The sequence below is a fragment of the Mya arenaria genome, chromosome 5 (genome assembly GCF_026914265.1).
Source record: "Mya arenaria isolate MELC-2E11 chromosome 5, ASM2691426v1".
Classification (NCBI taxonomy): Eukaryota; Metazoa; Mollusca; class Bivalvia; order Myida; family Myidae; genus Mya; species Mya arenaria.
In genome coordinates, this window is record NC_069126.1 from 59548117 (window position 1) to 59561262 (window position 13146).

General features: G+C 35.5%; 1 protein-coding gene across 1 annotated transcript; it reads right to left on the reverse strand.

The window, feature by feature from the left end:
- Positions 1 to 1663: 1663 nt before the first annotated feature.
- Positions 1664 to 8920, reverse strand: LOC128233545 (uncharacterized). The gene is made up of 3 exons (XM_052947265.1): positions 8725 to 8920; positions 7293 to 7760; positions 1664 to 2106 (listed from the first exon to the last, which is right to left on the reverse strand). Exons 1-3 carry the CDS (start codon positions 8795 to 8797, stop codon positions 1997 to 1999), a joined length of 651 nt encoding a protein of 216 aa, XP_052803225.1. The 5' UTR covers positions 8798 to 8920; the 3' UTR covers positions 1664 to 1996.
- Positions 8921 to 13146: the final 4226 nt, after the last annotated feature.

A 13146-nucleotide genomic window follows, 5' to 3' on the forward strand; every position in this document is an offset into this window, starting at 1 on the left:
TCTACAGTATATGCAGTATTTATTTGGTCTTAAATGATCAATTTCCATAGGTTCATGCCTATCATTGATGCTAATATCATGCCTGCTATTTTGACTCGGCGCATTACCTATTCGAAGATTAAATCTAGTTCTAAGATTTTGTTCATTTGTTGCACTACGCACCGCGGCTTGAAGAGTATCTGGATTTTCTCGCATTACTTTCATTTTTAGGAAATCATGTGCCAAACCATCAATAAAGAACCCTATTAGTTGCCTTTCAATAACTATTAGGTCGCCGTTATGACCTACAAAAGCTTCTTCCGCCATCGTTAAAAGTCGTTCTGCATATATTTGAACATTTTCCCCTGGTGTCTGTTTTATTGCCCTTAATAGACAGAGAGCATGTTGTGGATCTTGTACTTCCGAAAATCTTGATTTTAATTCCCCCTTTAGTGTTTCCCAGTTATCATCAGGGTTACTTTTTAGATATCTTTGTATAAAATCACTAACTGCATTTTTGCTAGACTGATAAGCTACCATTTTTAACCTTTCGCTATCTAGACCCGTAAGAACGCCGTATTTTTCAATATGTTTTATCCAATATTTGAATTGTTTCGTATCCCCGTCAAAATATGGTACTACTTGTGCTATACTCTGAGTGCCTACTACAGCCGATACATTTTGTAATTGTTCCCCTAAATTTTGAAAAATTCTACTAATATCTGGTTCTGCCATTTCTCTATGTTATCCAATAAAACCGAAATTGTCACTCACCCCTTTTTCGTTTCAGGTGGTCTAGTACTTCGCCGTTGTGTTCCACGTCAACCTTGCTCTTATCCTTGGTCAGCAGGCGCCAAACTTTTACGTGTCACGTAACGCTACTGTTCACTTAACTTTCGTGAGAGTTCGTTCAGTAACCAACCAACAACTGTTCAAGTGTTCTAAGTCTTTATTGTTCCACGTTCTTTCTAAGTATAATAATCAGTATATAATAAAGTATCATACGGGCCATATGTCCAGTCCACGCCCAAAATCTAATCTAACTAACATGAGTAACATGCGTTCATATATACTGCTGATCTCGTCCAGTTTGTGACAGGTATGCATATCTAATATCTTATTACAGACGAAGGGATGTATTCTATAGTCATGAACTGTCACGCTAATTGGTCTAATAGCCAGCGGCTATCACGAACTGTCAGCATCTAAGTGTATCTACATTTGATCCCATGATGGAGTATTTGCTTTTTGATACAAATATGGAGTATTTACTTTTTGATACAAATAAATTTTGAATTCTATTATTGATTTTTGGTAATTACTTTAAAGTGTTTCATACGTAACTTTTATGTTACGTAACACTTTAAAGTTGATACGTAACGACGGTTACGTGACAACTTGAGATACATTTGTACTCGTATATTGTGTGAAATTTGATAAAAAAGATGCGAGATTTAACATTGTGGTGCATCTTCTGGAGGTTTTACTTTATAAAGTAGTTTGAAAATTGATAAAAATGCGAATTTGACATTTATGCGAAGGAAATAAAACGCGCTATTAATTTTCTCAAATGTCGCGTTCTGTTTTCATGAACATTTTCAAACAGAGAGGTCGGTATCGCGATGACCCTAATAGGATTCCGTAGTATGCTTATGTTCACTAAAAGTTATCTTTAACACAATGCGATAGTAACAACATGTATATTTGAAATTCATTATTAGCTTTGAAAATGTCTCTCCTATACAATGAGGTTCTACCGTATGTGATACACATAAAGTATCTATTTTCCGATTCAAGATCCACTTATGTAGGTCCCTGGGGCGAGGTTGGAGTGGTGGAGGAACGTTGAAAGCGTTGCACTTGTCTTCGTCATAACACATGGAACGCGCGTTTCCCAAAATATGTTCAAAGTGTATAAAAGTCCTTGATTAACATCGTTTAAAAAGTTAATAATTTTATTTCCTACATATAATAGCAATACTTAGAGTATTGTTGTTTCACGTCCAACTTAATTATTTCAATACGGAGAAGAGCACCATTTGAATAGCAATATACAACACAGATTACACAAAACATGTCCAAACACATGAGGCAGGAATGTTACACTGGAAGAAGACGGTGATGATCCTGAAATTAAATTTAAAAAATGTCAACATGAGCATAACAAATAAAATATAGAACACAATTGATTTTCAGTGGGTACATCGCATATAAAGTCACAATGATTTTTCATAAGGGACATTGCATATAAAGAAACAAGCACAATGATATTTCAAGAGGGATATTTCATATGAAGTTAAAAAACAGAATGATTTTATGAGGGACATTGAATATTTAAAACATAGTACACATCAAGGAGGGTCATATAACATTATTACCGGCCAGTCAGCCATCTAAAGTGTATATGGTCCATTCACCTTTGGTTGATGACTGGTCGGTCCTTATAATACCATACGACCCGAAGTGGTTTCTATAGTTTATACAGATAATTTCTATTTTCCACCACCGAATGCCATAATTATGACATTATAAGGACCAGCCAGTCAGAGACCTTAGGTATATTTCTTATGTCAACCAAATCTCTATTGCACTCAAGTCATACATACATGACAACATGAGGACAAATAAGGTTAGTCAGCATTGACAATAAGGGCTTAATAATACTTATACTTGAAAGGATTACTTTGTCTCGAGTGGCGGAAATAAAATGGTTGTGTATTTTTTATGGTCGTACATGTATGAAACATGTCTTTATCATGGAAAAGAGGAGACAGTTATATTAAATATCCTTACAAAATAAGAGGGATGAAAGGGATAAACAATGTCGTTCCAGATTTTGAGGCTGTGCCTTGTACAAGCATATCGTATAAATAAGTTGCAAACTGTATTAGGTAACTCAATATAATTACTTTAACAATAACGGGAGAAATTACGCTGGTTGATATACATTGCGTATTAAATGTTTCACAAAAAAGGTACTCTTGTCATTAGTGTAACATTTATTTGTGCAAGTTAACAGTATCTTGTATTTAATTGTGTTTGGCCTATTGAAAGTATAGGTTGGTGTGTATTTTCTTCCGACATTTAAAAAGGATGGGCAAACTAGTGAGTAGTGGTATTAACCAAGGTCTAACCTAAAAACATGAAAGTATCTGTGTTTATATTTGAGGATTGTTCTAACCATACATTTGAAAACCCCGTATTATCTAAAATTGATTTGATGTGATATGTCCATTTAAAAGATCTTGAAATATCAAATTGTATAGACTTGTAGCAAATATATATGTGAAAATTTAATTTGTTTAGCTCGAAGAAAAGATGTCCAGAATTTTATCATTTTACGTTTTATGGTTATTTCTAATTGGTATTGTCCGGTTTCACCATACAGCATATAGGCAGACGTGCTCCTTTCAGTTTTTGTTATTTTTCTTAGAAAACTAAAATGAACTTGTTGATTATTTTTTTAGGTTTTCATAGCCCCATATTTCGACAGAGTATGTTGTATGGTCAAAAAATTGTAATTGTAAGCCTGTCGGTAAATCTAGATTGTAAATACGTTTATATAGTAAGTTGTTGTTTTTTTGCGTTCAGAAAACCTCCAGAGCTTGAAAGGAAAACTCCTAAATATTTATATTTAGTAACCGTTTCTATTTTATTTTCTCCTATTTCGAAATTATAGCGAGTAGGCCTATTAGTACCCAAAACAACTTCTTTGTTTTATCGATATTGACCGTTAAATGTATTGCAATAATTATCAAAATCATCAAATTTTGCAAATCTGTTTCAATTTCGCTAAGTAGCGCTGTATCGTCAGCGTAAAATAGGGCAAGTATTTTTAGATAGGTGACCAAGTTTTGTTCGTTGCGTACACTTATTTCGACTCCTGTATTGTTCAAATTAAGAAGGAAGGATGCCAAATCATTCAGAAAAATTGCGAACATTACCGGTGACAACTTTTCTCCATGCCGGACCCCCTTTTTAATTGCAAAGACTGGTGATATTATGTAATTCTCACCGGAAACACAGGATTTAATATCGCTGTACAAAATGTATGAATTTGCCTGATATGCCATACTGGAGTTGTTTTCGCCACAAATAAACTCTGTTAATATTGTCAAATGCAGAGGAAAAATCGACATAACAGCAGTATATTTTTTCTTCTTTCTTTTTTTACTGTAGTGATCTATAAGTTTAAACAAAACAAAAATATGATCAGTCGTTGCATATGTTGTTTTAAAACCAGCTTGATTTTCTTCTAGTATAGATTTTTATCCAAAAATGTAATTAGTCTATTATTTAACAGTGATATGAATTCATGTCCAAGATATATTATATCGAGCATTTAATATTATCAATCTATATTTTTGAATCGATTTTGATGTGTTTTGTTAATCAATTGATTTTGTCAATTAATTTGTTTGCAAACATGTGGAGTTAAACCGGAAACAAGGTATATCATACGATAAAATATATAAAACAAATATTATGAGGCCCATTATATAGGCAAAGATTTAGTACATGTATCATGAGAGACATCGGATATAAGATGTAAACTTTGTGACTTATATCGGGTGGGACATTATAATTAGGTAAAACGTACATCATGACGGATACAACATATAAAGATATGGAGTTCCATGAAGACCATAACATATACATAAGTATAAGATAGATCATAAGGGACATTTTTTATGAATTATTTCTTGTATAATGTCTGTTTTCCTGATTACCGTGCGCCCTTTACGGGATCAACGCTGACGTTTCGGTTACTGAGTTAATCTTTATAGTTTTTGATGATTTTATTTATTTATGTATTTTATATTACGAGGGAGTATATGCTTTTATAAAATAGAGGGATAAGCAAGGAAGTACACATTTTCATACAGACAAACCAAAAACTATTTTGTTTTGCCATTTATCGCTTAGATTATTTTACTTGTATTGATGTACCGCAATTAAATATATATTATTAAACCAACCAGCAAAAACAAACACTATGATATTTTGATATTGTGTAAAGTTTCCACGCAGCAAACACTGGCTATGATGTCACACAAGGATAACAGTAAACATTAATCATGATCCAACACCATGATCGAAGCAGCCAAACACTAACTATGGTCCCAGTCAAGAGGTCAAGCAGCCAAACACTAACTATGCTCACAGTCAAGAAGTACAGCAGGCAAACACTAACTATGCTCACGGTCAAGAAGTCCAGCAGCCAAATCTTAACTGTGGTCCCAGTCAAGAAGTCCAGCAGCCAAACACTGACTGTGGTCCAAGTCAAAAGGTCCAGCAGCCAAACACTAACTGTGGTCCCAGTCAAAAAGTCCAGCAGCCAAACACTAACTATGGTCCCAGTGAAGAAGTCCAGCAGCCAAACACTAACTGTGGTCCCAGTCAAGAAGTCCAGCAGCCAAACACTAACTGTGGTCCCAGTCAAGAAGTCCAGCAGCCAAACACTAACTATGGTCCCAGTGAAGAAGTCCAGCAGCCAAGCACTAACTATGGTCCCAGTGAAGAAGTCCAGCAGCCAAACACTAACTATGGTCCCAGTCAAGAAGTCCAGCAGCCAAACACTAACTATGGTCCCAGTCAAGAAGTCCAGCAGCCAAACACTAACTGTGGTCCCAGTCAAGAAGTCCAGCAGCCAAACACTAACTATTGTCCCAGTCAAGAAGTCCAGCAGCCAAACACTAACTATGGTCCCAGTCAAGAAGTCCAGCAGCCAAACACTAACTATGGTCCCAGTCAAGAAGTCCAGCAGCCAAACACTAACTATGGTCCCAGTCAAGAAGTCCAGCAGCCAAACACTAACTATGGTCCCAGTCAAGAAGTCCAGCAGCCAAACACTAACTATGGTCCAAGTCAACAAGCCCAGCAGCCAAACACTAACTATGGTCCCAGTTAAAAAGTCCAGCAGCCAAACACTAACGATGGCCCCCGTCAAAAATCACACCAGCCAAACACTAACTTTGGTCCCACTGAGGTTCCATGTTCCCAAACACTGGCTTTGATGTCACACAAGGATCACAGCAGTCCCACATTTACCATGATATAACACCAGGATCCTAGCAACTCTGACTTTGATCTCAAGTTAGGATAGCAGCAGCCAAACACTATGGTCCCAGACAAGGATGCTGGCTGCTAGACACTTACAGTGGTCTTACACATGCAGCCCAGCAGACCAATATTTTTCATGATCAAACACAAGGACCCAAGCAACCGAACTCTTACTATAATCTCCCACAAGGTTCCCAGCAGCACAATACGTACCATTATCCGACGCAAGTATCCATGCTGCTAAAGAAACTACCGTTATCCTAAACAAGGAGCCATGAAGCCAACACTAAAACTAACACAACAATCCGAGCAGTCAAACACTTACCGTGATTCCACACAAGCATCCGAGAAGCCAAACGTTTACCTAGCCCAGAAGCCAAACTCTTACCGCGATCCTACTCAAGAATCCGAGCAGCCAAACTCTTACCCTGATCCCACACAAGGAGCCTACCAGCAAACCTCTTACCGTGATACTATACAAGGATCCAAGCAGCTAAAACACTTACCGTGATACCATACAAGGGTCCGAGCAGCCAAACTCTTACCGTTATACAACACAAGGATCCGAGCAGCTAAACGCTTAACGCGATCCGGCACAATGATCCGACCAGCCAAACACCGACTGCGATCCGACACAAGGATCTAACCAGCCAAACACTTACGGCCATCGCACAAAAGGGGCCTAGGCACCAAACTCTAGCCACGACTCCACACAAGGATCGGAGCAGCCAAACTATTATCACGATGCAACACCAGGATCCGAGCAGCCAAACTCTTGCGGTGATCCTACGCAAGGATCCGACCAGCAAAACCATAACCGTGATCCCACACAAGGATCCGAGCAGTCAAACTCTTACCGTGATCCTACACAAGGATCCGATCAGCCAAACATTAACAGTGATCCTACACAAGGATCCGACTAGTAAATCTCTTACCTTGACCCCGAGCAACAATCCGAGCAGCCAAACTTTTACCATGATCCTACACCACAATCTGAGCAGCCAAACCATAACAGTGATCTTACACAAGGAGCCAAACAGCAAAACTTACCTCGATCATACACAAGGATCCTTGTAGCCAATCACTTACCGTGATCCCACACTAGGATCCCACCAGCCAAACACCTTACGCGGTTCGACACAAGGATCTCTGCTGTCAACAACCTTACTGTGATCCAAAACGAGGTTCCCAGCAGCCAAACCATTTTTGTGCTCTTTAACAAGGATCCTACAGAAACGTTTAAGCTTTACCTGTTAAGGTCAAAGTCTTGGAAACCGAAGCTTTTGCACTAGAATAGGCTGGAGGACCCTCGGTGTACGCTAAATGGCATCTGTATTCTCCGGATTCTTCAGTAGACACCGTTGAAACTTGCCTTACTATACCAAGCTGTGTCCCTACCGGGGGGAAGTGATTCGAGTCAAACACTCCCGTAGCTCGCCATCCACTTTCTCCTTTGACAAGAAATGGCTTTTCATATGAAACCTTATTATTTTTGTCTACACATTGAAGCATTGCCAAGTCAGTGTAGTTTTCGTAAATCGTCTTCCTCCATTGTAATCTCAAAACTGTGACCTTGTTTAAAGTCTTGACATGTTTGATTTTGCAAAGGATGGTGAACAAATCGGTACTTGTCAAGTCCATTACAAGTCCGTTTGTTAATACGCCTTGATCTTCATTGTGGACTGGCGCTCTCCAGAACTCAATAACTGGTCCGTTGCCTGAATGGAAGATTAATTCATTATACTGACAGAAAATATTGAATTGTAATGAAAACGATTACGAAAACGAATCAGATATCATTTAAATTTTAAACTGCGCTCTCACAGATTGACCGTTTTGACAACTTCTTTATTTTTTGCCTTGGAGTGAGCCAATTTGTGTGTAAATGTCTGAAAATCAGTGATATAAGACTTTCTCACAAAAGATCAGACCGCAGTTTTTCTTATTTACGTTCGAAAATTAATGTTTTATTGCTAAAGGCCTTAATTTCTAACGCTTTAAGTTGTCCAAACAATCGGGATCTGTTCTGTTGTGACCAGCCTTAATGACTGATTTGAAGGTATTGATACCAAATTCAGCTGTTTCTGAGACAGAAACGTAAAGAAAAGTCAAAACTGTCAATCTGTGATAGGGCAGCTTTAATGATCGAAACAAACAAGCATGAGAATATGTACAGAAAAAAACTATTTAGCATTAATAATTTGCTTTTTTTATTTATAGCAACGCGACCACAGTTAAAAAAAATCGTCAAAATATTGCCAACATTTTTATCAGTACACAAATACTATGCTTTTGAGTTATATGAGATAAAAGTTAAATGCATTCAAGTTAAGACGTTTATTTTGTTCATCTACCTAGTCTTAGAACCTTACATTGATAGACAGTACTAATGCAAAAGCAAACCATGTATTTATGATAACAAATAAAATGCATTACAATGCATATAATCGTACAAGATACACCGAAAACAATTTACATTGATTCAGTTGTTAAAAAACATTGGTTTTCAGCGTACATGAATATATCAGTCGCTTATATCTCAGTGAAACAATTATACAATGAGTAAACCGGATGCTGGCTACACATCGCTGTTGATGAAGTATCTAGACTTTCAATTCATTTACTTTCGTATTCATTATCAAGCAAATTTTATTTTATGTTCCCTGTTTAAAACCGTTTTACCTGCAGTATTTATCCAGTCCAAACAAATCATTATAATTACACTGTGTAATAATACAGTTTGTCTCATCTTCATTGGTAAGTATTAATTATACAAGTTAAGATTAACTTCCAGAAGGTTTCTATTATAGTTTGTTTCAGCAGCTCTTGTTTGTTTATTTCCTGCTTGTGTATGATTCATCGCACATACGAGCTATTATTAGAACTGCATACTTGATTTCGAATAAATGATTTTAAGTTCGAATTCATATCAAAGTGGTAAATAGTTCTTGCTAAAAACGTACCTTCTGGTTAATATATGTTTACTTATGATTGTATTTATCTTTGAAAAAATATTTGATAAGATTTGAGCTGAAGAATGAGATTTTTTTTAAATATTTTTAGAACGTTGTGTCAAATAATTTCTTGTATATAAAATGTTCAAGGGCAATAAAATGCACCATTAGGGCAGATGTCTAAAAGTACTTTATAAGCCTTTTTTGCAATCCAATAAAAAATCTACATGCGAAAAGTCTCTCATTTAATAGGCGCCTCGTACAGAGACGTTCTTATGAAACGCCTTTTTGGCACTGCATCAGTAATGCCGAATTATAAATAAAAAACATAGTTTAATGAATCGTACATCTTTTTTGACAAAGTTAAATGGCGAATTGTTTAAACACAGCAAAAACATTGTGAAAAGTGAAGATTTTGTTTTATTCCACGTTAAATGATCACAAAAAAACACACACAATTTGATCCACATGTTCAACAGCTCGACCCCTTGTTGTTAAAAAACGTAGCAGACAACATGTTACCTCTTTATGTAACGACACGTCAGTTATTCCCATATAAAACCAATATCTTAAAGATTTAATTATTTGCTTATTTTCTAGTTGAACCGAAAACAGGCATTGGCAGATAGCGTTTTCCAAGACTCGTTTCGATCCTAAACAGATTTAAGTGGTCTTTTATGATGCATCATTCAGTTGAATTTTAATATAAATATCAGTTGCATGTCACCTTGCGTATATTCGTAATGTACAACATTAAATAAAGTATTGTTGAAAACTCATTCTGCTGAGAAAGGTAAATAATTTATACCAAATGGCAAGGGTCATTCAAGCGCAGATTCTTAAGAAACTGTTCCTAGGCTTGATCGCCCCTAGCTGTGCTCACATACTGAAATAAACAAGATAAATTTGATAAAAGGAACTATTGACCATCAAATCTCATTTTCCCTACCTTCTAAACATCCTGATAATGAAATTTTATCATTTTTAACGCAACGCTATATTGTTTCAAATTGTTATTTCCAAAACCGGGTAAAAAGAAAAAAAATGCAAATCACATCAAAATGCCTTTATAAGAAGATTTATATCCAGTTTACATGCGGAATACAGACTACCCACGATAGCTGCATTGGGAAACTGTAGATTAAAGAAGGACCTGGCCCTCCCTCATTGTTCCGAATACATCCTTTTGTTATTTTACAGCAATAATATAGCAATATATTTTTAGATTAAAACCAGAGGCAAAATAATATTACTATTTTCTTCCGCTGTAAAAAAACGAATTTATGTATTATATATGTTTTACATCAGTATACAAATTGTCTTCACATGCGCTGTTGAATTATCGTATACGTCAAATATATGGAGAGCCCCGGGGCAAAGTTTAGTCTTACGTTCATGTCCTCGATGGGTGATGGTACATGTGACCCTATCCTAATGAGCTGGTGATCCAAAGAAGGGTCCCTCGAGGTAAAGTAGTTCTTCAAACGTATTTCAATATAAATTTCAATGACTTGTTTAATGTTACATAATTATATATGTACGTATATATCTATTGGACAATTTAAACCCTTACCGAAAAGTGAAAGCAACAGTTATATGTAATACACTGTTTTACACTGCTAAATGACACAGTGTCAGTGAAATTATGGAAAGAAAATACCCCTTTTTCAACTCCTATAGGGTCATTTCTTACAAAAATGCTCGTATTCCTGATGTTCGACACATTTGGTTTGATTCTTAGATCTTATTAATTAATCATCATTTATGTATTTTGAGCAAAAAGAAGGTTTTCATCCCGCTTACTTCAAACTTAAAAAGTTTGCCAATTGGTGCTACAGCTATTATAAGAGATATAAGGTTCTTGGATTATATTTTTCCAACTCTGCATTGAGGCTAAATGAATTTACTTCATTGTTGTGTGCAATTAAAACACAGACACTTGGGGCCGAGTTATACAGAATCAAACCGAGATATTCTGCAATAAATATATGCTTTGTATGTGCGTTAAGCGCCCTCCACAATCCAAAAGAGGAAAAGTCAAAAATGAAATCATTTCAAAAGTTTATGATTTATTCAGTTTTGATGAACAATTTTATTTTTGCATAAAACATATATCCTTTGCGACCTGTTGTGAGGTAATAAGGATATGACCAAATTTTACGAAATAATATTTGATCAGATTTTGATTCAGAAAGCTTTTGCATTTTGTTGTTGACAAAATATCGACAAAATATAATGCTTATATAACAAAACGCCCCAGACTATTGAATTAATAATGTCTCGTGGGTTCATGATGATATGTTTTCAAATATTAAGAAAAAAATTCAATAAACTTATAAATAATAGTGGATTAAATTTCATTTCCTGGTTACTAAAATGCAAATATGTTTTTATAAATAGCTGCATTCACTTGATTGCCATAAGAAATTGCTTAAAGGAAAGTAATGACTATTTTGACACAAAAACGTATTCATTTTGTTTAAAGACATTTCCATAAAATGCAAATGCTTTTTAATTGTAAATCTGATAAAATCTTCTTTCGTAAATGCGCTTAATTCCAAATTACAACAACACATGTTGCATGGTTGTATGATATATGGTTGGTAAATATTGAACCTCAAAACTATATAAAAAATGACTTGTAAATCATAATTGTTTACCTTTAAACACAGTTTTTGCAATGTGGAAGGCCCTTAACCTGATAATACTTTTAAACATACATTTGTTTTGACTATAATGATAAAAACAGTTTGTTTACATTTTGTAGTTTGTCTCCTGGTTGTCACCTTTCGACTTTTTCCCCAACATAATTTATTGTTGTTTTGTTTTCATGACATGGTTTTGATCGCAAATAAGTATGGCGGATATTACTCGACCAGACAAAAAATACTAAGTTTTTAATACAAATTTGCCTTTTGTTCTCTTTCGACCAGATTTCACGCAACACGAGTATCCTTAATTATGAATTAAACGATGATCGAGTATAGACGAAAGTCGATTATTTAAAGATACACTTTTACTCCCAAAAGAGAGTTACCACTATTAATAATATTATTTTTATATTCCAAAAATTATAAATAAATGTCGTTATTTCTACCTTATGAAACTAAAGAGTCCATGTTTCTTCTTGTACTTTGCTACATTACCACTGGCAGTTGGTACATAATATGCAAGTTCTATTCCAGCACACTGACCTTTCATAAGTACCGACCACAAGAATATATAAATTCATGATCGAGTGTCGCTATGTACAGCAAAGGGAAGTAACCGCTGTATTGAGCTTAGGGATGTACTAGTTAGTATTCTAAAAGTATTCTGAAGTAAGTGACATATTTATAAAGACTTCATGGTTTATCAAATATAATTAAACATACATAACACAAAGAGCAAATAAAACTTATTTCGCTCATGCTTTTCGATGAAATATGGAGTTTTATCAGTGAAATAACAACAGTGAAAATATGTATGTCCAGGGATACATTTTGCATTTCATTCACTTGCTCGGTTTCTATTATATAATCGATGACTGATCGAAATGGCTTGTCCGATTATTTTCGATGACCGATTGTGACTTGGGTCCTATTTTCAATCCCTGGTCTTAATACAGTACGCAGTTAAAATAACAGCGATCGAGGCTGTATCTTTGTATGAAGGGCCACTACACAAGACAACATTAAAATAAATAATGGGTTGGATTGCATTACTTCCCTTTAATCATTGACTCTATTACATGCATTGTTTATTATATAATGCCGTTGTACACGTTAATAGCAAGTGTTAATCGACCATCAAAAAGTATACATGTAATCGAATGTTTGTGTCTTTGTATATCTTACACCCGTCCCAAGGAAAACAAAGGCATATACATACGGGGTTTGCCACTATTAAAGGGGCTAGACACCATGGTCCAAAAATCAGCAAATACATTATTTCCACAAATCAAACCTTAGAATTGTCAAAACGAGCTAGTATGATGCCGATAATACTCCATTTTAAATGATCAAAAGCTGTCTCAGCTGAGTGTATCCGTTTACAAAAGTAACTGCCCTTTCTTACAGCGAATGTTCGCGAATAATCGACTAGTTGGAAATGGTCGAATATCCGACTGGCAAATATACGAATAAAAGTGATTTAAAACTGTGTTTGTTGC